Genomic DNA, 23,437 nt, shown 5'->3' on the forward strand with positions numbered 1-23,437 from the left:
GTGGTTGCAGTTAAGCTAACGCTGATGGTGTAATCCACTGTCCTCTGACTGCTTCATAAAGGTGCCTAAGCAACTAGAGATAAATTACCAGCATTAATTCTTCCAGTGACAAAGGGAGGCTCTGTATTTTAATGAAGGGTTTGGGGATATTGTTCATCTAACCCGGTAGATAAGGATCTAGTCTTCAGCCTACCACAGGATTCTCTAAGACAGATGTTTACAACAAATTGGGTAGATACCTTTTATTTAAATGCCCAACAGCTCTCCTCTTCACCCTGCCCCTCCCTGCAGCTGACCAGAGACTGCAAATCACTAATCGCTGGCAACATACAAGTCAAATTCTCTCAGACATTGCCTTCCCACCTATAGCTGCAGCAGCAGCTGAGATCGGTTAGGCCAGCCTTACTAACTCTGCAGGACATTTTCTGTTGACAGCCCTCACCTGTAGGGCTGGATTCCCTGGTGGCACACCAAAGCCAGAGCTTGGTGAACAGGGTACATTTTTTTTCCACCAAGGCACAACACTTTTGAGGTAGGGATTGGAGTGGGGGTAGCTATTACCTTCTCAAGTTCTCTTTATCTCTCAATTTTTTTTATTTGAGTTTTTTTTCTATGGACCAGATCCTCAGCTATTCTATATTGATGTAACTCCACTGAAGTCAATGGTGTTACGCCAAAATCCAATGGGGATCTAGCCCTACTACTCAATCTTCTCTACAAGCTCAGATGATTGGCTATAGCAGTTCCTACCATCAGCATCTGTACTGGTAGAAAGGATCAAAGGCAGAGTTTCTTTTTAAAAGGATAAGGTGCATAGCTGCCCTGGCAAGAGGTACAATATTAAATGAATATAAGTACTGTCGTAAACTCAGTCTCTCACCAGTAAAGTCACAGCTAGTGCAGTAAAACTAGGTTAGTTTTACACACATATTTGTGCCAAAGTCACTGCATCACCTTTCCATCCCCAAAAAAGAAAAGAGAGCCCAACCAAAACAAAATCTGCATCCTGTACTTCAGGAAAAAATGCTTCCCGCTGCCTCGCTCGGATGAGATCATGCAGCCAAGAAGCCTCCTTCAGGCTCATGGGCTTTTGCTTTATCACATGCAGGGCTCTCTTGTCAAGCAGCTTGGAGCTGAAGAGGAAGTCAGAGGAGAGGGGAAGTAGTGGCACTTGCTGAAGCCCTTGCTGTGCAACAATTTGCTTCTGCTTCCAGCAGAAGAGGAAAAAACAACTAATAGAGAACATCATCACAGCACTGACTAATGGTTGGTGAGGGGAGGAGAATTCATTCTTTACTGCAGGTGGTCACTGGTGGCTTGTGTAAAGTTTGGATAATCTCTTACACCTATTAGTAGCCTGAAAACATTCAAGTTAATGGAGGGCAGTAAAAACATGATTGTTTCTTCTCCAATATCAAAAATGTAAGGCTCTTTTTTACAGGCTATTTCCTGATTGCACAGTGGTGGTGTTAAACCATATCTGAAGGTCATTGTACTTTTATCTAACATGGACGGTGATGTTTGAGAGATGCTGAAGTACCTTTAAGTCCTTAAATCTGACCTCTCCAAGAATTACAGGTGTGCTGAGCACTCATCCTTATGGAGAAGTCCTACAGAATTTAATAGAAATGAACTTTCAGGATTTGATAGCAGCTACATTTAGAGTAACTTTTTGTGCAGCTCCATGTACCATTCTCTGCACGTTATTAGCTATTTGCATTTAACCATAAACTTTAGCTTTAAAAAAGTTGTGTGGATCTTACGCTGGTGGACATAATTCACTAGGGCTGTTGACTCACTGTGTCCTCTGTTTTCCTATAGCAGCAAGCAGCACAAGCCTCCGTCCTGCCAGTATGGCTTAGCCCTAACATGGAGCGCTTTGGGGGAAACTCTCCCGATGGAACACGGGTTTTCATGGTGTCTCAGTGCAAAGCACAGCAAGTTTCTGATGTGGGAGCTGGAACTGAGACCCTTTAAGCTCATCTCATACCGGCAGAAGTAAACATCCATCAGATGGGAGCAGCTTCCTGCTGAATTAGGCTGGATTCAAACTAGCGACCTACAAGCTGAAAGGCTCTGTAGCTCATGAGGCGTCCACTCCCCCAAGAAGTGCTAATATTATACCTTCAAAAATAAGGCTTGCTTTCTGGAATGGTGAGGTAAAATCAAGTTTTGACCTTGAAGAGTTTACAAGGGAAGGGCCTTCTGCTCTCTGGGCACACAGGCAAAGTGTCCCATATGTTGCACTCAGTTTCCTCCAAACACTCTACTAGCAAGTGCCCCACCTTGTTCTTATAGGGACACCACCTACTCTAATCAAAATACTGTCAAAAACCCAGCCAAACAAATATTAAGTTATAAAATTCACACAGTATGTGCTATCTAATCAAAATCAAAAATCAACTCTATGAACCAAATCCACTAAGATGACCTGGTCTAGTTTACCAGGGGATGCTTCTGAGGCTCTATTTATACTAATTTTAACTCTTAAAAGTCTGCTGAACCAGGAAAAAAATTAAGCCAATACTTACTAGTAAAGTCCAAGCAAAGAGGTTATTTGAATGTGGAGCATAGCAGTCTTACTACTTTATATTGCTTCTCTTACTGGAGTACCACTGCAGTGCAAGGCTCTTTAACTAGGGGACATAAGGATCTCAAGGTGAAAAATCTCAAGCATTTCACTTAGTTGCAGTGTCACAAAATTGGTTACTTACATGGTTTCTGTCCTGGGACAGCAGTAATATTCTAAGGCTTTTCACATTTGAGCTTCGGTCCAAGATATCTACCGCTTTATCCAGATCATCTTGATTTTTCAAGGGAATAGATAACTGCAAAATGTAAAACAAGAAAGAAACGTAATTAACAGAGCCATTAAACATAACACACGCATTGTCCAGTCAGGCGTTTAAACAAACACTGGAAGATGTAGAGTACAAGATAGGATAACGAAGCATTTAGAATCTTTCTTTGGACTCCCATGAAAACTCTTCATGATGCCTTCTTTTTCCCTGGGACATTCCTCCCACCCCTTTCCCCAATACTGGCTGACAAAGAAGATTCCCCATGGGAGTGAGCTGCAAAAAGGCTGAGATTTCTACTTGAATTTGCTCTGTGGATCAAAAAAACCCCAAAACCCCAAGGTCTGAGCGAGATTCCTCACTCCACGATGCAGCAGCAACGTCACAAGGGATACTTGTGAATCCAGAAATTAGGGGGCAGGTGGAAAGTGGACCTCAGGTAATAAGCTAATGCAGGGAGGAGGAACAACACTGTTTTTAGCCAGGTTAGACAGAACTGAGCTCCTGTGGGAGATAAAAATGAGAATATGCACCTTGCTACAAAGCTAGGAGGTTAAATCCAGAGGCTCTATGCAGTTTAGCTCAGGAGTACCTCACTAGGAGGGGAAATGACAGGCAGACAACTGGGGAAGTTCTGGAATGTACTCCACATGTATTTCCTTTATACATACAGAACCATCAAAATAGTAACTGCAACCACCTCCTCTCTGGCATCCCCAGTGCCCTCGTCAGCCCCCTTCCATACATCCAAAATCTGGCCAATAAATTATCTTCACCTGATAAGATCTACCTCCCTGGATCCTCACTGCCCAAACTTCTTGTCCTTGCCTCCAAGGCCTTACACCGCTCCATCCCAGCCTACATCTCTGATACCAACTCTATCAGGTTGCTCTGTAATGCCCCATTTGTCATCTCCTCTCACTACTGTCCTTTCCCACAGTGCCCCCCTTTGTGGCATATTCTCCACCATGCTTCCTGCATTTAACTCCACCTACAGTGTACGTATGATAAAAGGGAAAGTGAATGGCTCAGAGGAGAGATGCTACAGTTTGAGATGCAATAAATGAATCAAGCTAACAAAAAAACCCTTATTCTTTCCTCTCTAGTGCATCTTGTCTACTGTTTCTATCAGATTGTAAACTCTTTGGGGACAGAGATTGTCTTCACAGGGTGTCTTGAACTGCACCAAACATATTGGTGCTAATAAGCAATCATCATGCCCCGAATATTTACAGAACATTGCACTTTCCTATTTATAAAGCACAGCAACTTTGCCACAAGGAAGGTGCTGGAGAACTATTTGACTTCAAGAATGTCAGTTCATACGCCAGCACTGAGGATCCACTTATTCCTGTTAATTTTTGTGGCATTGTGCTGGTAAGGAACAGATTTAAAAAAAAAATAAAAAAATCCCATCCTTTAGGGTGTAGTACGGAAAAGGAAAAAGGGGGAGGGCAGTGACATGTTCCGAGAGGGGGGAGACAATTTCAACAGGACCAGCATTTGGAATGGATAGCACAATGGTCACATGACTCCAAATTCCCTGTTTCCCCTGAAACCCGCATCCCCTCCAAAAAACATGTATAGGAGAAAGAAAGATGTCAATGTTTCCAAAGCAAACAGTTAGAAATCAGTGTGATTTTTGCTAATAGTGCCATTTTCCCCCCAGAGCTAACTTGTGCAGTAACTGCTAATTTCAGATGAAATTTGGGAAGTTAAATTTAAACTCAGTCTCTAGAGAAGCCCCTATGTACTTTTCACACTGCCTGGAAAGTGTCTGTACCTCATTGTTCATGTAGTGGAGATCCAGTGGTTGGCCAAAGGCTGTTTTCACTTTCTGCTGTACATCTTCATATCGCACAGGTCGGACAAATGGAATAATTCTGGAGGGCGAAAAAGACAGTCGCTGATTGTCCAAACGGAAAAAATTCACTGGCTAACTGATGTGGTCAGAACCGAGTGAACAATTCAAAAACATTAATTCATTCAAATGTTGCACTTTTCAGTCACAAATTATTCTTAACAGAGTGATTTTCTCAAATTTGTTAGTTGAAATTCATTTAATTGTTTTTGCAAGGGATTCTTGGCTCATAGCTTGCTTGCAAGCGGTTCATTCAGAGTACATATTACAAGTTAGAGCTGTTTGACAGGACACAGTATGTTTCTATTCCCTGATTAGATAAATATGTAACTTGTACTGGTGAAGTATCTCCCTCTACAGGCTGATTCCATGTAAGAAGAGGAGTCTACTAAAGCTGCCAGCTAAATGAGTCATCTCCTTAGCTCAAGAAGTAGAGACTCACATTTGGTTCTGAAGGTCACAAGTTCAAGTCCTGCTGGAGGCCAAGATTGATGCTAAAAGTGAAATGACTGTCTGGTGCAAATACTCAAGTTTATGAATTTAAGACCTACTTCCTGATAATATTTTCCAATATTTGCTTAAAATTAGCCATTTCCACAAACATTCCCACAAGTAAACTTGTTCCCTAGAAGTGTTTTCTTGCCTCTAACAGAGAAGGGCACAAGCACACTTGATTCAAGTGAAAAACCCAGATTCACAGAAATTGCTTTGCAGTGTTCACCCTGCTTTGGCCATCCTTGAGCATCCAAGTCCCAAGATCTTGAATTGCAGCACCAGCAACTGCTGTGCAGTCTTTGCTGCTGCTATTCCAACACTTGCAATACTCAAAGTTTTTGTCAATGAATATAGCTGGATTTAACTGAGGCTGGACAATGTTAACCATTCTTATTAGTATTGTTGTAGTGCCTAGGAGCCCTTATCATGGACCAGGATGCCATTGTGCTAGGAGCTGTATAGAAAGAACAAAACATTTGCAGTTTTGTGCTAAACAAGCCTGATACTTCAAAGCTTAAAAGGTGGCCACCCACACTGGACAGGAAGGACACCCCTCATTTCACTGTGTCAAATATTACACAACTGGCCAGGTACATGGTGGGATTTTGTTCAGTTACCTCTGAACTGGCATGGGAAGTTTCATACTCCTATGTTCCAAATAAAATACTGTAAAAGATATGACAGACTCATACTCCACGCATTGAAAACACCCTCTCAAATCTCCCAAGAGCCAATATAAACAAACATTTAAAAGGAGCACCACCAACACTTTCCTTGTGTACCTATAGGTAACGTGCCTATGGACTCCTCTATCAACATGGACATTAAGAGGCCAGTACCAAACTAGCTTTTGCCTGTCAGTAACCTACACAAATGATAAGGCACGCCAGCACCTGCTCTATCCCAGGTGCTGGCGTGCCTTCCTCCTGCTAGGAGCCTGGTCTTTTCCCCTTGAGCTCCAGTCAACTACTGAACTCTACTCTACCCTGCAGCCCTTCTTATAGGAGCCTGCTGGCCATGATTGGCTACTCCTCTCAGCCCCTTTCTAATTGGCTGCCTCCGCCACAGCCTCTCTAGGGCTGCTTTTAACCCCTATTCTGCCAGTGAGGGACAGACGCCCCATCACAATGGGTGTTCATCAAAATATAGCCATTCCTGAAAAACTGATAATCTGCTTAGTTTCCCCTAAATACAACCCTCTTGCCATACCGAGATCCTAGTTACAACATTCAGCCATTTCCCCCTCAGTCTCAACTGAAAAGGAATTTTAAAACCAAAAACAACGTAAACAGCCAGAGGCAATCCAAGACCGTCAATGGTGTGGCTATTTGTGGGGGACAGTGCGTGACCCTGTGGCATAGTCATGCTTCCAAGGACCGCAATACAGATTTCCTTGTTGAGTATTTATGATTGTTTCACTTGCTTTGAATAGGAACTAGAAAGGTTTCAGGCAGCAAAGTAATAGGTAACTTCAGTGCTGATTCTTAAAACTGTTTATTTTGTTTGAATGTTCTTGCTGTTGAAAGTTGTCAAGTACTCAGCAAGTCGTATATCCCGACAACACTACATTAGGGGACTTTTTCCTCTATCCAGTGGAAGGATCAGTGTTGTGAAGCTCTGTGCTACATCAACACTAAACAACTGTGCCTGTGAAGTGAAGGCCTAAAGAACAGCTCTCTCAGCTACCTTAAAACATTTAACCCCTTCACTGGCACTCTCGGGACATTCATGTGTCAACAGAACATCAACCCATTTGAATGCAATGTCAGGACACATCAGGAAAATGCGTTTCCCAGACATAACTTAAGAGTCATTCAGCACAAGAAGGGTTAAAGACATACCTGCGGTGGGGAAGGAACTGGAGAGCTCAACTGGCAAGAATACAAATTAACCAGCCCTTCTCTCTACCCAACCAGTCCATGGAGAATCCATCAGGGATGCTGGATCCCCAGCAACCTGCCCTCTCCATTCCACATGGACCAGGCCCTATGTTTGCCCTTGCCTCTTCAACTACGTCTGCTTCTGGGCCTTGCTACCCCTCCCACCAGACTCCTATTCCCTTTCCTTCCATTCATCACTCTCCACACTCCTTTGTTTCCCCAAACCAGTGGTTCTCAACCTATTTACCATTGTGGGTCGCATCCAATACTACCTGTCTGGCCCTGAGGATGTCAGCTGATCAGCTATGTGCTGATGGGGCACAAGTGGCCTACGGGCCGCAGATTGAGAACCACTGCCCCAAACCCACTAGGGTCCTCCTCCATAAACAAACATAGAACTAAAGCCAGGCCCTTAGCGCTTAGCTTATATGTTGTACCCCTTCCCCCTACCCTTTGTTTAGATGGTTTGCTCTTAGGTGCAGGGACTCTTGTATGTGTCTGGACAGCACCCAGCACGTTCTGAGAGTTACTCTAATACAAAGCTGATGGCTGCTCCAGCTTCCTGCTGCTACATGAAGCAAGGTAGTGTAGCTCCTAGTAGATGGAAGTCCACATCACAACATCCACAACTATTAGCACTAATTGGCAACCCTGTCAGTCTTCAAGGGAAAGTACTGACTAGGCCACTCAGGTCCTGTCCTATCCCTAGAGGCAATCCCTTCAGATGAGGGTAGAGATATGTTGCTTGGGAAGCTCCAGCTTGCACTGCGTGTGCTTACTCGCCCTATGATACTGGTCTCCAACACTGTCAATCCAGCAGATTTCACCACCACCAGATACCCTTTAAGTATATAGAGGTTTTGTTTCAATAATTCCTAACTTCAGTCTGCTTCCTCAGCCCCTTGCTACTAGACCTACAACATTCAGCTATTTAGAAATAGCCCTTGTTAAAAAAGGCAGCCCACAATAACATTTTCTGCATATTACCAAGAAACCAATCCATGAAATTATAGTACTTTGGCACTGGGCAAATGTAACTTGGCTCCCAGCTGCAGTGAAGCCCCTTATAAAGGCTTCTATTCTACACACACTGCACGAAAAACACACAAGATTTGTGGCACCCGAAAACAGCTCTATTAGAGGAGTGCACGGTTTTTAAACTAACACAAAATCATGGAGTTCAGGGTTTAAGGAGTCCATTCCTGCCTGACCACCTTAAATATTTGTGGTTAGATCTGGCAGCTTCTCTGAAACGAAACACACACACTTACATTCTCAGTGCAAGCCTGCTGTCTGTAACTGCATGCCACTTTGGGAATGGGGAATTAGGGCAAGCGTAACTGCATAATTAGACTAACACACAATCAAGCTTTTCATTTCAATGTTACTTTAAAAAACCCACTTTCTACTTCCCTGAGCTCTGTGCCACCTTAAATACAAGCATTTGGGAAGGAGATGTGAGAGACAACAGCACTGTTGATGAGGCTCCACTTCCGAAGTTACCTTGTCACAACACTGTATATCGCAAAATATTGTGGCATGTCGGACAGTGGCTCTGTTGTACTCCACAGCATTCCTGTGTGACATTCGAAGCCAATTCATGTCAGCGCTCTATTAGGAATGCAGTAGATCATGATTATGACTACTTTTGGATTTTCTCTTGGTGTACCAAAAAGATTAGTGTGTTGTATGCCTGAATTCCTACAGACAGTGAATTTTGTGAGTAATATGATCCAATGGCTTTAAAAAAAAGTTTATGAAATTGTTGACTCTTCTCTGTCCTCTTCACTGTCCGTATTGTCAAGGAAATATATGTAGTGTTATGAATTGGGTGAAATCTTGTTCTGAGTTATATTAACCCCCCATTGAGATTGGTAGGTTTAATTTACTCTTCAATTAACATAATTGTAAGCATAAGCCACGCGTAAGACAAAAGGTATGTGTAAACGCACCCAGGGGCTTTTGGCGGTGTACTGTTTTGGGTAGGGGTGTGGGAGGAACACAGAAACTGAGGTCAGATAGGAAGACAGACAGACAGCCGGAAGGAGCATGGTGGCTGACCCTGGATGAAACCTGAGAAGAGGTTTTTGGGTCACAGGTGCAGGCTAAAAGAGTGCTCTTGGTCCTGTGAACAAAAGAAGCTGCTTCTTGCTATTTGATTCCTCCTGTGTTCAGAGACACAGGACTTTGCACATTTCTTGTAAATAAACAAGATTGCTCCAAAGAAAACACTAGACTATCAGTTTCTACTTCGAGCAGGAACACCCCCAGGGCCCTGAACTTTGACTAGCCGCTCAGATTGAAAGGGGCAACAGTATTGTCTCTCCTGTACTCCTAGGACAAAAACACCCAAAAAAACAATTTCAAGATTTATCAACATCTTAATAACGTTTGCACAATGTTCTTAAACTGCAATAACGCTCCTCTTTCTCTCTCTCTCTGGAATCAGACACATTTTAAAATGCCTAAGTTGTCTGTGTACAAGGTAATTTATCCCAACAAAACATTCTTGTGCCCCAAGAGAGTAGAGACTGCAGGAGTTCACTAAGTTTTAATTGCTGGAAGTTATACTGTACACATGGAAATGCCTTAAAGTATTAATTTGGGGGTTTTGTAAGTCTTGCAAAATCCAGTATTAGAATAAAAGTTAATGAAAACTTGTCAGTAAAGAGTCTTTCCCCTACAGTGTCTACAACTCTCAAACTGCTATGCAGTGATAATGCAAGGACATCAGAAAGTGAAGCACTGGAAAAAAATGAAACTGACCAAACTAGTTTCACTATCCTGAGCTAAGTAGTAACACAAACAAATGAAAAATAAAAGAGACTGCCAACTGGAAGTCACTTCAGGCTAGAATGACTTTTTTCTTGTTACTATAATTAATATGTAAATTGACTAGAACTAAAAGAATAGAAAAAAAAGCTCTATTTTAAGTTTCTTTTGTGCAATGGACAGTACTTTGGGTATAGCCAATTTCACTGTTTGCCCTGAATAGTCTGTTTCTTTTTGCGAGAATCTTTCATGCAGCAACAGGGAAGAGAAAAAAGTTTTAAAAATAGAAAAATAACTGCACAGCCATAAAATTCGGCAGGGAAACTCCGAGCAGGTATGAAACCTGCGACTACTCTAAACAGCTGGCCAATATTTAAAAAGAAGTTCAAATATATATATTTAAAGGATACATCAAATTAAGTTTTGTGTTTTACTATAGTGCAATAACTTTTTTTTTAAACTTGACATCATAAGAATGATTTTTCTAGAGAAAGCAAAAGGGTCCAATAATGTGCGTAATGACATCCCCATGAAACCTAATTTTCTTAATCAGAATCCTGAAGGAGGTTTGAGAGTTCTCCTCCAAAATACTGCTACGTACAACGAACTCAGTCCTCCAACCTTTACTTAAGTCATCTTTACAGACTCAAAGGCCCCACTGAAGTTAATGAGACCAACCTACTTACATGAATAAAGGTTGCAAGACCATGACTGAAGAAAGTCACTTATGTGGAATTCCTTTGCTTCTTTATTATTTCCAAAGGCAAGCCACTTCAGCAAAATAAGAGGGCTGGGCGTTACAGACAAGGGTGATGCATGCAATCTCCATTTTCTTTAACAGTGGTTATATAAATCACAGCACATCACAGGGCCCCAATTCAGTTAGGTACTTCAAAACATGTGTAACTAAGGGCATAAGTAATCCTATTGGTTTCAGTGGGACTATGCACGTACTTAAGTATCTTACTGAATCAGAGCCTAGGAGAGGAGAGTTCCTCTCCATTTTTAAAGCTGCGTCACTGTACCACCCAGCACAGGCATGCCCAGCAGCACCCCAGTGAAGCATTCACCTTCAGATTTTATTAGCAAGTTTTTATGCAGGGTTCACAGATTGAAAAACATGTTTAGAGTTTAATTCAATTATGACCAAAACAAACTAGGAGAGGGTGAATCTAGAATATACACAGACAAGTTCAACTAGGGCAACTGGAACTCGATTTTCACCCATGTCATCTACTGTAGGATTTGCCAATAGCGTGCATCAATGGGTCCCTTTTCCCAGCCAATGATGCCAACACAAGAGTATTACAGCTGCTCTTCCAAAACATGGGACATTTGCAACACTGTATCCTGACTCTGGTTTGCAGAGGCAACCATCAACCTAGTGATTTCTAATTTAAGCTTTCCTCTCCCTCTTTCCCTGAGCTACAAATGTGTGTTGAGGGGCAGAGAGGATATCCATACCTTCTTCCAAAGGAGCCCCTCTGAGCAAGATGAACACTATTGACAGAACCAGAAGGTACTAGGACTGTGGCTGCAAAAAGAGGACCTCAAGGAAATGAAAGTGGAAAAAAATAGAGAATTGCGGGAGCACTGAAGAGAGAAAGGGAGAACTCAAGAATCTCAACAGGAACTACCCTTGGCCCAACCCTGGATAAAGCATTCTCTTTAGGTCAGAGTAAGCCATTTTAGACAGAAACCCACCGTAAGCTCAAAGACATAATGGCATGCACCATGTAGAATTCCTGTGAAGTCCACATCCATTTAGTCTGACTAGTGTACTTTATCAGAAACATTGTATATGAGAACACTGAACGCAAAAACTTACCGTCTTTCCCCATTATGTTCAAACTTTATCCTTACATCATTCTGCCCAAGAGAGAAGAAACAGAAGATTAGTCCATTATCAAATTCTTTGGCATATTTCATAAGATATAATAAAGCATACAATGAGGACCTGTGTGACAAAATATTAATTTGTTCTCTGTTCTCACTCACATTTTTAAGACGTTGTAATTTTCAACCCTCTCCCCACTTTAGTCCCATAAAAAGCCTTAATTTTCCAGTACTTAGGCTGTTTCTTATACCATAAGTTCTCACCTATTTGATGTCAAATAATGAAGCCTGGCTTCTAGAAGCATTCATCAGAAATCACCAGATTGTCCGTCTATTCTGCTCCACAATAGCGGTGGTCATTGAAGCACCATTTTTGTTGGCCCCTTCCTCCCAACTCATTCCACCCAAGCAGAAACATTTTTCAACTAGTGTCTTTCTCCCAATATCACCCCCTGCAGACTAGGAATTTATAAGCAGCATTAATCTTGTAACATCTCAAACTTACTATCTGATGGTTTACGTAAAATGAGATGTGTATCTGGCGCATATAAGCCAGTTAAGATGGATTCGACGCTGTTTTGTAACACCAAAGCAACACAAAGTAGTCAGGAACGTATCTGACCCTTAATTTGCAATTGACATATTAGCTTGGTTATCTGGGACAAAGGGTAATTTTAAGTACACCGCTACATCGATATAACACGACCGATATAACACGGTAAAGCAGCGCTCCGGGGGAGTGGGGCTGCGCACTCCGGTGGATCAAAGCAAGTTCGATATAACGCAGTCTCACCTAAGCGGTAAGATTTTTTGGCTCCCGAGGACAGCGTTATATCGAGGTAGAGGTGTATATAGGCAAATTTACCAAGTAAACTTCTAGGACACAAAACTGTTGTGACAGGCATAGTTATCACATATTCTATTTTTTCCTCTTCTATCAAGATTCACAGGAAGACTGGGCAGATAGGAGGACTTCACAGGTGTAATATGAGCAGGCATGTGGGGAGAGTATGGGGGGGGAATGACAGGAGAATGGAGAACCATGAGGAGCTAAGGGGAGGATGGGGAAGCAGCATGAGATGGTGACAAAGAATGTGAAAGGGGGGACTGTGGGGAGTGAAGGAACAGAGAGAGGGGCCATCCATGGCCCCATGCACCAGAAGGGGAGCGTGAGCAAGAGTGCGAGTGCTCATTTTGTCTAATTACCCACTGATGATGCATGGAGGCCATGGAACTTTTAAAGAGCAGCAACAGATGTAGGAGGCAAGTAACCAAACCATGAGAATTCCTTACATTAGTATAGCATTGCTCTCCTCCGATTCATTTCAAATAACAGAACTGCAGCATGCAAATTAGCTGGGAAGAAGAGATCATGATTGGCTGAATTACTTCTCATGGCACTATAGTACTTAGAGTTGGGTGCTACTGAACTGGCCCTGTCTAGAGTCTACAGTTAAAATTAGATCCTGAGAGGGAATGTCTACGTTGTTATTTTTAGTCTCATAGCACAAGCCCAAGTCAGTTAACTCAGGCTTTGAGACTCGCTGCTGAGGGGTATTCTTTTGCAATGCAGATGTCCTGTCTGATACCTCATAGTAAATGCTATAAAGATGAGGGAGGATTTGCCATTTTATTTATAAAAAGACATTAAATCCCTGCTTTAAGATAAACATAGCCTATATGAGGAAGTCACAACCAATACTTTCATAATACAAGTAACTTGTATGTCATCATTTAAAGTGTAGAAGGTTTGCCATCCACGTCATCCAAGGTTTTATTAAAGTGCCCAATGTGGTACCTGTGCACTAAGCTGTAAACTCAGAGGATGCTAGACAGCACAGGGAGTGAAAGTATAGCACATTTAACCATTAGAGAACAAAGTTCAAGTTCCAATTTAGATCACAAAGTTAAAAACTAAAAAGGAAAAAAAAATCTGCTCTCATAAGGTATTATCATTTCTCCTGCACAACCCTAAGTGATTAGAGTGGATGAAGCCAGCTGTGAAAGCCTTAAAGACAACAGGCAATCATACATCTAGGAACTTAAAAAAAAAAGTGGGTAGGAAATGCTCTTTAAGGTAGAGGAAATATCTGGCAGACCCAGTGGTCAAGAAGGCAGTTCAAAGGGACCCATACATTCACTGCCAGTACACAGTATTCTTGCAGAAGTCCTGTAGGTGCATAATTGTTCATGACAAAGAGGCTTCCTGACCAGAGGAACAATGATCTGCAGCCAAAGTAATTTACATACAACTTTCCTAAAGTTTGCTCAGGAATGGGGGGAGTGCAAAGGGTGTGCTCCCCACAATGGCCCTACAAGAGCTGAATTAGCCCAGGTGGGCCCAATCAGCTAATTAGACTGCAAACTGGGAAGCTTTAGGCTGGAGGCAACTAATTAGAGAGAAGCTCACCTGGAAGGGACAGGTGGGGCTTCTACAAGAGACAGGATAGAGGGGGTGGCTAAGAAAGGCTGCAGTCACTCCCTGGGAACAGGGAGGAATGTTTGGAGGTTGCAAAGATGGGCTGCCTAAAGTTACTCTCTGGAGAAGGGAAAGAGGAGACACAAACTCAGAGGAGTAGAGAGGGCTATAGGAGATATGGAAGCGGCTCAGGGAAAGGCAGCAAGGTGCAGGGAACAGACTTTGGCTGCTGGGTAGAAGATCCCTGAGCTGGAACCCAGAGTAGAGGGTGGGTCCAGGTTCACCTGCCAGCCATTGTGGGAGTGGCACTGTAGCAGAAGACTGAAACTGTTGGAGAGCAGGAACCTTGAGACACCCCTCCTCCCCCCCCCCGGGCAGTGGGGCTTGGGCTTCAGACTTGCTGGGGCCAGGGCCAACACCAGCCTTGGCGACCCCATTAAAATGGGGTCCCAACCCACAGTTTGAGAACCCCTGCTCTAAAGGATAGGCTTTTAGAAGAGCTAAAGGTCCTAGGGTTTTATCCCCACTAACAACCCAGGGCGGGGATAATTTTATGCTGGTTACTGAAATGTAGCCTCCCTGGGGTGAAAGGGTGGTAGCTGTATAGACAGTCAACAGTAACGCTGCACAAGAGTGCATGAAAGTAAAGAACACCTCTAAAGGGAGTTTAAGAATTGGACTGCTTTACTTGCTTCCCTTTTAAGCGTTCCTCAGACACACAGGCTGAACTAATCCTTTGTCAGCATGTCAGTATCATCCCTTCAATGCCTTCCTGAGCACTGTGGGTGACTTAATGAGGAGTCAAGTGTGTGAGAAGTTTTAAGGTTGGGATGAAGATTTCAGAATTTATCTATGTTTCAGTAGAACTATATGGGGCTGAAAGTCTGTTAGAAGCTAAACTTAGGAACTATAGATCCATGGACAATCAGTGGCAGTATGGGAAATACTGGAAAAGAGCTGGATTCCTGGCAATTACTTACTATCCCTGGCAATATGACCCCAAGAGCAATAGATTTCTGGATACTCAGGCAGAGTTAGGGTACAAGGCAGAAAACCAATAGACTCATCATTCAAGACAACATTCACCATGAAATACACATAGCTTGGACAGTAGCTTAGTTAAGAAACTTGTATCTACTGCTCATGAGGGCAATGGACCAAGTCAATGTTTCTTCAACCTGTGGGCCTCCACAGAGACGCTAGATTAAATTGTGGGAGGGAGGTGTGTGCCACAAGCAGAGGAGGAGAGTCACGAGGTTGAGTAAAGCAGCATGACCCCAAATCTAGTCTGACTCTCTGCAAACACACACTGCTATGGGTGAAGCACGGGGTAGTTTCTTGAAATCCATCCTCCCTGTTCTAGTGACTATTCCACAGGGGAATAGGACTACAGGCTCAGGAAGCAACTCACTGGCTCAAACCATCTATGCACTCACAACAAACAGCTCAGCTCCAAAGAGCTTCCTATAGACTCCCCTACCCTATGCTGCATGTAACATTCTGATGAGTGAGGGAATGGGGAGGAGGAAAAATGAAAAGACAAAACAAAAATAGGATAACATGCACAGGGAGACAGAATGGAAACAAAGGAGTGGAAAAAGGAAAAGAAAGGCATGGTCACCACTGTGATATGGCAAAGCACAAGGGGATCCTGGGAAGGGACACTCCATCTATCATAAGGGAGGCTCAGACAAAAAGTTGAACGCCACTGGAATAAGCACTAGCTTGAGAGGGGCACAGTTCATTAAGACACTGCACAGTCTTGACACTTACATCCCCAATCCTAAACCTCTTCTGAGCAGAGTGCTAATTGTGCACAATGGAGTGAAGATTTTGTCTGATGGACAAATCGGGTGTAGATCAAGAAACCACACCAGGTTCATTCCCACTTCCTGAATAAGCCAGGATTTGATTCTTGGCCTCCATAGCAGAAATGACAGTGAACTAACTTTTACCCCACTGAGCATCCCTTGCTTGGGAAATACAATTACATGAAAAACAGACCAATGAATTTGCCATTTATCAGAGACCCAAGTATGACAGCCAGTCTGACTGTGTCCACCTAAGAAATAATGGGTGTTGACCACATTTTGATAAATGGGTGTTGAACTCTGATCCCACACCAGCAGGACAACAGAGTTCAATGCTAATTGGGGAGGCTCACGAGCATTGATCATCTCTAACTGTAGTAAAACGTGGCTGATTACACATTTCATCAGGGTCAACCACACTTTGCATAATGGGTGTTGAACTCTGTTGACCTTCCCCACATTAGTGAGGCAATACATCCAATACTGAGAGGTCAGGGGCAGGCAGGAACTTAACTAGATATACGTAACAGCCTCAAAGCTTAAACTGGGTCCACTCCTCTAAAGCCATTTGACCATTTGTCGTTAAGCCCAAGTGACTTGAATTAATTCTCTGAAAGTGCTGGACAAATATTTGCATATTAAAAGCCTGGGGGGCATTGCGGAGTTTGCACTGAAATGGGGCTCACACAAATAGCACACAGTACAGGTGGAATTTCTAGGATAATTTGGTCTTCAAGACTAGTGAATTCAACCTTATCAGAGACAGATAAGACCTATTTGGTTATCTTGTCCTCCTCTCCTTCTGCTAAGAAGCCAGTGCAGGATTCTTCCCTACAAAATCTCCAGAGCTTTGTCTAGATTAGTTTTTAAATGTTTCAACTAATGGGGCTTCCAGCACTCCCCTGGGGAAGGTACATTCTACAGCTACAAGGCAATAGAAAAAAAAAACGTCATCACCTTCCCATACCTGCTTAAATGAGCTCTGTAAAGGTCACTGAGCATGAACATGCTCTTAATTTATAATTGCTAATACTGAAATGGAAGCCAGTTTTCTTACCGGAATTTTTTTTTCTTCTACTGCACAGGCACACTGGTTTGTTATTGTAGGGCTGCTCAGGAGGGCTGGACTGCTGGCATTGTGTTTTTTCTTAAAAGAAAAAATATTAATGTTGGTTTATAAAAAAAAGGTGGACGGTGCAAGCTAAAACAAGAAAGCCACTTGGTAGAATTTTCAGCCAATCTACCCAGATAATGCCTTTCTACATACACCTGAGGGAGGCAGATCATTGAGCTGCTCTGAATAATCATCAAAACATTGCCTGCTTTAGTCCAATAGAAGGAATAAAATAACCCAAAGTGAACCTAAACCTAAACCCCTAATCCAAATTAGGGGAGTATAAAACCCATGAAGTAGGCACATCCCTCTGCAATGCCAGGACTTACATTAAACACTGGTGCCCTATTACAGTTGAAGCAAATGGACCCACTTCCACTCTAGTCTAATCCCTTGTGCCAGGTCATAATTTTCAATCTCCATTAAACAATCCTTTACCTGTTTGTTGGAATGAGCAGTGTCTTTATTCTTCATGGTATCAAAGCCAGGCAGCCTGTGACGCCGGCCCATTTGGAGCGCGACCAAGTCCTTCATGATGGAGTTCAATGCCTCCTGCTCATCTGCAATTGACAAGAGGGAAGTTATTTTGGTGAGTAGCAGTTGGGGAACTTTCAGGAATTCAAACTAGTGTTCCTCTGGCTGAGAGACAAAAGATTTTTTTTCAAGTGCACAGTGTACATCTTCATTCACAGCCACTAACCCCCATGACACCTGTATGAGGTAGACACGCATTAGCGTCATTTCAGAGGCAGGGAAATGGAAGGGTAGAGAGTTGTCTAAGGTCACAAACCAAGTCCGGTCAGAGCTAGAATTCGAATATGGGAGTTCCTGCCTCCCAGGACCATGTCCAGTTCACCTAGCAAAATTTGCTAAAGGGTAATTTAGGTCACTTAGAAGGACCAGCTGTAGGTGTTTTATTGCCACAGGAAAACTGGCTAACATTTGTCCCCTTCCAACCTTACATTCTGCTACCCCAGAGAACCTTCACTGCTTGATGATAGAGCTAGCCCTGCATAACAGCAAGAAAGGAACCAGCCAACCAATTATTCTGAATTATTACTAGGTCTCAAACATTTGTGCTGATTGTCAAGGGCACTTCTCCCCATATCCCCAAAACAAGTGCTCACAGAACAAAGGTTGTCTCCTAAGGAAGCTAAAACATCTTCAGGACAGAAGTCAGAACAGGGCAGCAGTGAGAAGAGCACTGACTGCTTGCAGAGCAGAGCTAGCAGCTGCAGGTCAACCTCTTCAGAAACATGGTAGGAACCCATGACTGGGATGCCAGCAACTAATGTTATTTATACTAGAGTAGTACCCAGAGGCTCTAATCAGGATTGGGGTTCATTGCGCTAGGTGCCACACAAAGGAAGCGGGTATGGTCTCTGCCCTGAAGAGCTAACCATGAGAAACCAGTGGCATCTATTTCCAAAGCTGCGCAGGTAGATGTAGCAACAACATAAATAACTCTGGCATTTTATTAGACATCACAGTCAGTCTTATGAATAAACTGGGCTCTGCAGTGTTGCCTGTCATAACTACCAGGGGCCCTGCCTTCAAGTGGAAGTGAGATGGCAAGACTTGCATTGCCTTTTTTCACTAACCAAACAGTACATTGGCTCTGTCTGCTGACTTCAGTCTCAGTTCTCACCTCAGCAAATTTTTCACCAGCCATGCTGCCTGCTAACTATAGGACAGTACTAGTCAAGTGGCCTCATGCTTTGCTACAACTGTGAAAGTGTTGATTAATGCAATTCCCAGCCTATGCCACAAATATAACTGAGTCAAAGGTCCTGGGTCTCCTTATCCTAGTTACAACTTTGTTTAACCTTATGGTGTGCACAAGACCTTACTATGTCCCTTAAATAAGGCTAAAGCCTGGGATTGTCCCAGGCTTTAATCCAATTACATGGACACAGTCATTGCTGATACTACAAATTTTAACTGCAGTGTTTGCAACCAATCACCTAACTCGGTCATATTTGTAACATAGATGAGCATAAAAAAGAAGTTTGATGAGTTGATAAACCATAATACCCTCCACCCAGTTACAGTTAAGCAAACACATAGTGAGGCTGCTAAACTATATCAGCTATATTCCATTTTCACTTAGTTACAACTGTCAGGGGGAAAAAAATTGACCTTTTGGGTTAAAAGTTCTCATGTAACCAATACAGTGTAGTCTTCCAGAGCCTGTCTGAATTTAGGACTGAGATGAAGTGGCAGAGCTGTATGGAAAGCCTAGAACTGGAATACCAGGAGGTGCTGTAGGAGTTAGCTAGACACCTGCTTAGCCTATGCCAAATCATTCACTGAAATTAGTCCCTTGCTTTCAATATCATCTAAATACTGTAGAGAAAGAGTTGTACATGGCATGTGAACTTTTGCTCAAAATAGTTACTGGCTTATTGGTTTCATTTCTGAAGCACTATGCATTCTGAGCAACAAATCACTGGACGTTATCAGTTACACAATCCTGTCATTGGCACATGTGTACATACTATATTCTTGGACTGTTGTACGTATAGCTTATCAAAACTCTATGGTTTTACACATGCATCTGACGAAGTGGGTATTCACCCACGAAAGCTCATGCTCCAATATGTCTGTTAGTCTATAAGGTGCCACAGGACTCTTTGCTGCTTCTATGGTATTTGTTTCTCTAGACGCTGTATCCAGTTAAATCTCCTCTAATAGGAGTGGAACCTGGTTATAAAATCTGAGCCAAATATAAACTTTACTTTAAACAAACTGAAAAGAATGTGTTGTCCTCTACGGAGTCTTGCAGAAATTTGCTGGTCTTGGGCAGAAAAATGGGAGGGGATAGCGGGAGAGAGAGTTGGATGCAGGGAAACCTACTGATATAGGTTTCACGTTTGGCGGTGTTGTAAGAAATACTAACACAATAGACAAGGTTATCAAGCTTTTCTATCCAATTTTAGGCTGTACTATTTTAAGGTCTGTCATAAACCTGAGATTACAATTCCCTAGATGTGCAGACCTTGATATGCAATTTCCCCTCCTTCCCAACGTACTTAGAGCTATCAGTTTATGGTGTGGTTAAATTGAAATTTACAGCTCTCTCTAGGGCTAATTTTTGAACAATTTCAACAAAACCTGAGTTAAAAATAAAAAACCCAGTTAAAGTCATTGATTTTTTTTTTAAATCCACTCTGGATGCATGTTATTGCTCTAGGATATTGATTTACATAAGTACAAGCCTAACAGTTAGTCTTAGAATCAATGGGAACATGAGACATTTCTGAACATTACAGTACAGATGTTTCTCATGTACATACAGATTTGTAAAAAACCAACGCTTATTTGATGAAGCAAAGGGTGCACATTTATTCCTCATTTCATGTTACATGCTTGATCACAAATATTTATTCCTGAATTTAGGTTACTTTTTATAAAAAAGGGTCAGTAATTGACTTACTAGTAACAAAATGAACAAGTTAGATTATGCCCAAAGGAGGTGTATGTGGGGTGAATATATGCAAAATGCAATGTAAACCATTATGAGTTCAAAGCAAAAGGAAATGTATGTATTTGTAACAAAGCAGCATCCAAAAGCCCCAATCAGGGTCAGTCTTATTTTGCTAGGCTCTGTACAGACACACAGTTCCTGTCCTGGAGACTTTTGTGGGATTTCCAACAGCACTCTGCATTGACCTAACTCTGTTCCAATTGATGTTACTGGTAAAGTTTCTACAGACTTCAAGAACAGTTAAGCCAATGTCAAAAAAGCCAACAGAATGTTAGGAACCACTAGGAAAGAGATAGCTAAGACAGAAAATATCATCGTGGCACTATATAAATCCATGATACAGCCACACCTTGAATGCTCTGTGCAGTTCTGATAGCCCCATCCCAAACAAGATATATTAGAATTGGAAAAAGTATAGAGGGGGCAACAAAAATGATTAGGGGTATGGAGGAGAGATTAAAAAGACTGGGACTGTTGAGCTTAGAAGAGATGACTAAGGGGGGGATACAATAGCGGTCTATAAAATCATGAATGGTATAGAGAAAGTGAGCAGGAAAGAGTTTACCCCTCATATAACATGAGATCTAGAGGTCAACCAATGAAAATAATAGGCAGCAGCAAGTTTAAAACAAATTAAAGGAAGTACTTCACACAATGCATAGTTAATCTGTGGAACTCATTGCCAGGGGGTGTTGTGAAGGCCAAAAGTATAACTGGGTTCAAAAGAGAATTAGATAAGTTCATGGAGGATAAGTCTATCAATGGCTATTAGCCAAGATGGTCTGGGACAAAACCCCATGCTCTGGGTATCCCTAAACCTCCAACTGCCAGAAGCTCAGACTGGACAACAGGTGATGGAACACTCAAGCTGCTGTTCTGTTTATTCCCTCTGAAGCATCTGGCACCAGCCACTGTTGGATGACAGGGTACTGGACTAGATGGACCACTGGTCTGACCCACTATGGCTACTCTTGTGTTCCCTCCCAGAGTGCATTACTCCAGCCGCCACCATGTAGACTAGCCCATGGTGTGTCTCAATATAGCCTAAGATTTAAAATTAATGCAACCTTAAAGTTGAGAATCAAGTACTCAAAAGTAATGAAATTAAACCATAACTGTTCCCGGCCGCCTAAGTGGATCTCCTTTCTTCCATATTGAAAAATAAGGATTTCTGTAATCAAATTTGTTTACATTTTGCATTTGACAGCACTTGGTGTACAGTTAATCTTACCGCTTCCATTATACAATCAATCACTTTACTCCTGTTAGCGCAGGTGTTTCACACCCCAACAAAGAGGAGAAAGTTTAAAACTAGAAAAATGTGATTGTAAAACCACAAGAAAGCCTATGGGACTGGGATAATACCTGAAAGTACAGCCAACAGCACAAAGGTGGCTAGGGCCCACATTGGAGGACCACAGGGATACAAATCTAATATCAGATATTAATATCTAATATCAGAGTTTGCTATGCGTGCAGGCATAGTAATACTGTTATACCAACACTGACTATGGGTATCATGGTATCGCCCATAAACACACCCATGTAAAAGATTTATGTTTCAAATTGCCTCCAACCTGGTGGTCTTTTTAAAGAGTACTAGAGAACTGGGCTGGGGAAGGAAATTTCGTGTCTTGGATTTGTCCATTGCTTTTATAACAAAGTGTAAAATGTGATCTAGTCAATATTCTGACATATTCGAGTCCAATCCTGCAAATTCGAAACAGGTCAAGAGCACTCAGCTCCTTTCAAGTTCATATACAATGCTGTACTGCAGTTTTAACAGTAGACTGTTTATTTTGATGTCCTTCACAGACACATAATGACCCCAAAGTCAAATAAGCGAGACAGCTGAATGTTTCCAGCAAAGTAGGCAATTTGATTGGCTGAATGCTCCCTAGTGCTATTACATATGATAGACTTTGTTTGTTTGTTTTTTAAGTTGATTTTGGTGACATTGGTGTCTAATCTTCATTTCCTATCTCCATTTTTAAAGCAAACTGAATATCAAATATTTGATTTTAACTCATTTTATATCAAAATGTAGCTTCAGTTAAGGTCTGTATGGCAATGGAAATACAAATTTGAAAGACTCTTTTATATAGGTCAACAGTTATTTTAACATGATCAAGATTTTACAGCCTCAGCTTTTTAAAAAAAAGTACTTGCAGCACTATCAGTTTTATGGCACAATGCAGAAGTTACTACAAATGAAATCTAAGCAACTTTTGAAGAGCACTGAGACACCCTCTTTTTCTAGGTCTCCAGCAGGTCTGGGAAACACAGTTTTGCTTTGTGCAGAAAGATGTTGTCCAGGAAATGCTTTTCATGTTTTAAAAACTACACTCCAGGATGTTATAACATTGATAAAGGGGAATTGCTACTTACAAGGAAAGTTATTCCTTATGTAAAGCATTTATTTCAGTTAAAATTCACTCAGACCTGTGTAATAAACCAAGTCAGCAAATTTGCTATGGTAGGGATGGAAATAGTTTAAAGCAAAATCACAAAGTTCAACAAACAAAGCATAGAAGCATCTGCACATTTGGTTAAAAACAGGAAGCCTGTAAACCCCTATAAACAAGTTTGCAGGGTATGAGAATGAGAGGGATAGTGACAGCGTAGTGTCTGCTGTTTACTTGTAAGAAAGATGCACACTTTTTAACAGAGGCACCTGGTTAGTTTGATCCAATGACTGGGAAACTCATGGCAATCAATGAATTTTACAAGTTAGAAATACCAAAATACAGCCTAAAGCTTTTTTTCATTGGATAAGTGTAACTTACAGTCCTTCAGTGCACATTGGTCAGTGTACCCTAGGGTATTTTGTAGAAGTAAAGTCTTAATGACACAAAATTGCACTACATGTTCAGCCTCTGTTTTTACTACGTCTGTACAGCACCTAGCATAAAGGCCTCAATCCCCTTATTCAGACCGCTGGGCACTATTGTAATACAATTACTA

The 23,437-nt window shown here is 42.0% G+C and overlaps 1 protein-coding gene across 1 annotated transcript in view; it reads right to left on the reverse strand.

Annotated features, from left to right (window-relative positions):
• The window catches only part of MAP3K3 (mitogen-activated protein kinase kinase kinase 3), a 50,014-nt gene that overhangs the window by 23,331 nt on the left and 3,246 nt on the right, over positions 1–23,437 (reverse strand). The window contains exons 2-6 of the mRNA XM_026654772.2: positions 17,425–17,546; positions 16,930–17,019; positions 11,635–11,675; positions 4,582–4,681; positions 2,715–2,828 (exon numbers count right to left, since the gene is read on the reverse strand). Of these exons, the coding sequence (XP_026510557.1) occupies positions 2,715–2,828; positions 4,582–4,681; positions 11,635–11,675; positions 16,930–17,019; positions 17,425–17,546 (467 nt within the window). The remainder of the gene's footprint in view (positions 1–2,714; positions 2,829–4,581; positions 4,682–11,634; positions 11,676–16,929; positions 17,020–17,424; positions 17,547–23,437) is intronic.

This window comes from Terrapene carolina, unplaced genomic scaffold (genome assembly GCF_002925995.2).
Source record: "Terrapene carolina triunguis isolate 2854851 unplaced genomic scaffold, T_m_triunguis-2.0 Scaffold193, whole genome shotgun sequence".
NCBI lineage: Eukaryota > Metazoa > Chordata > Testudines > Emydidae > Terrapene > Terrapene triunguis.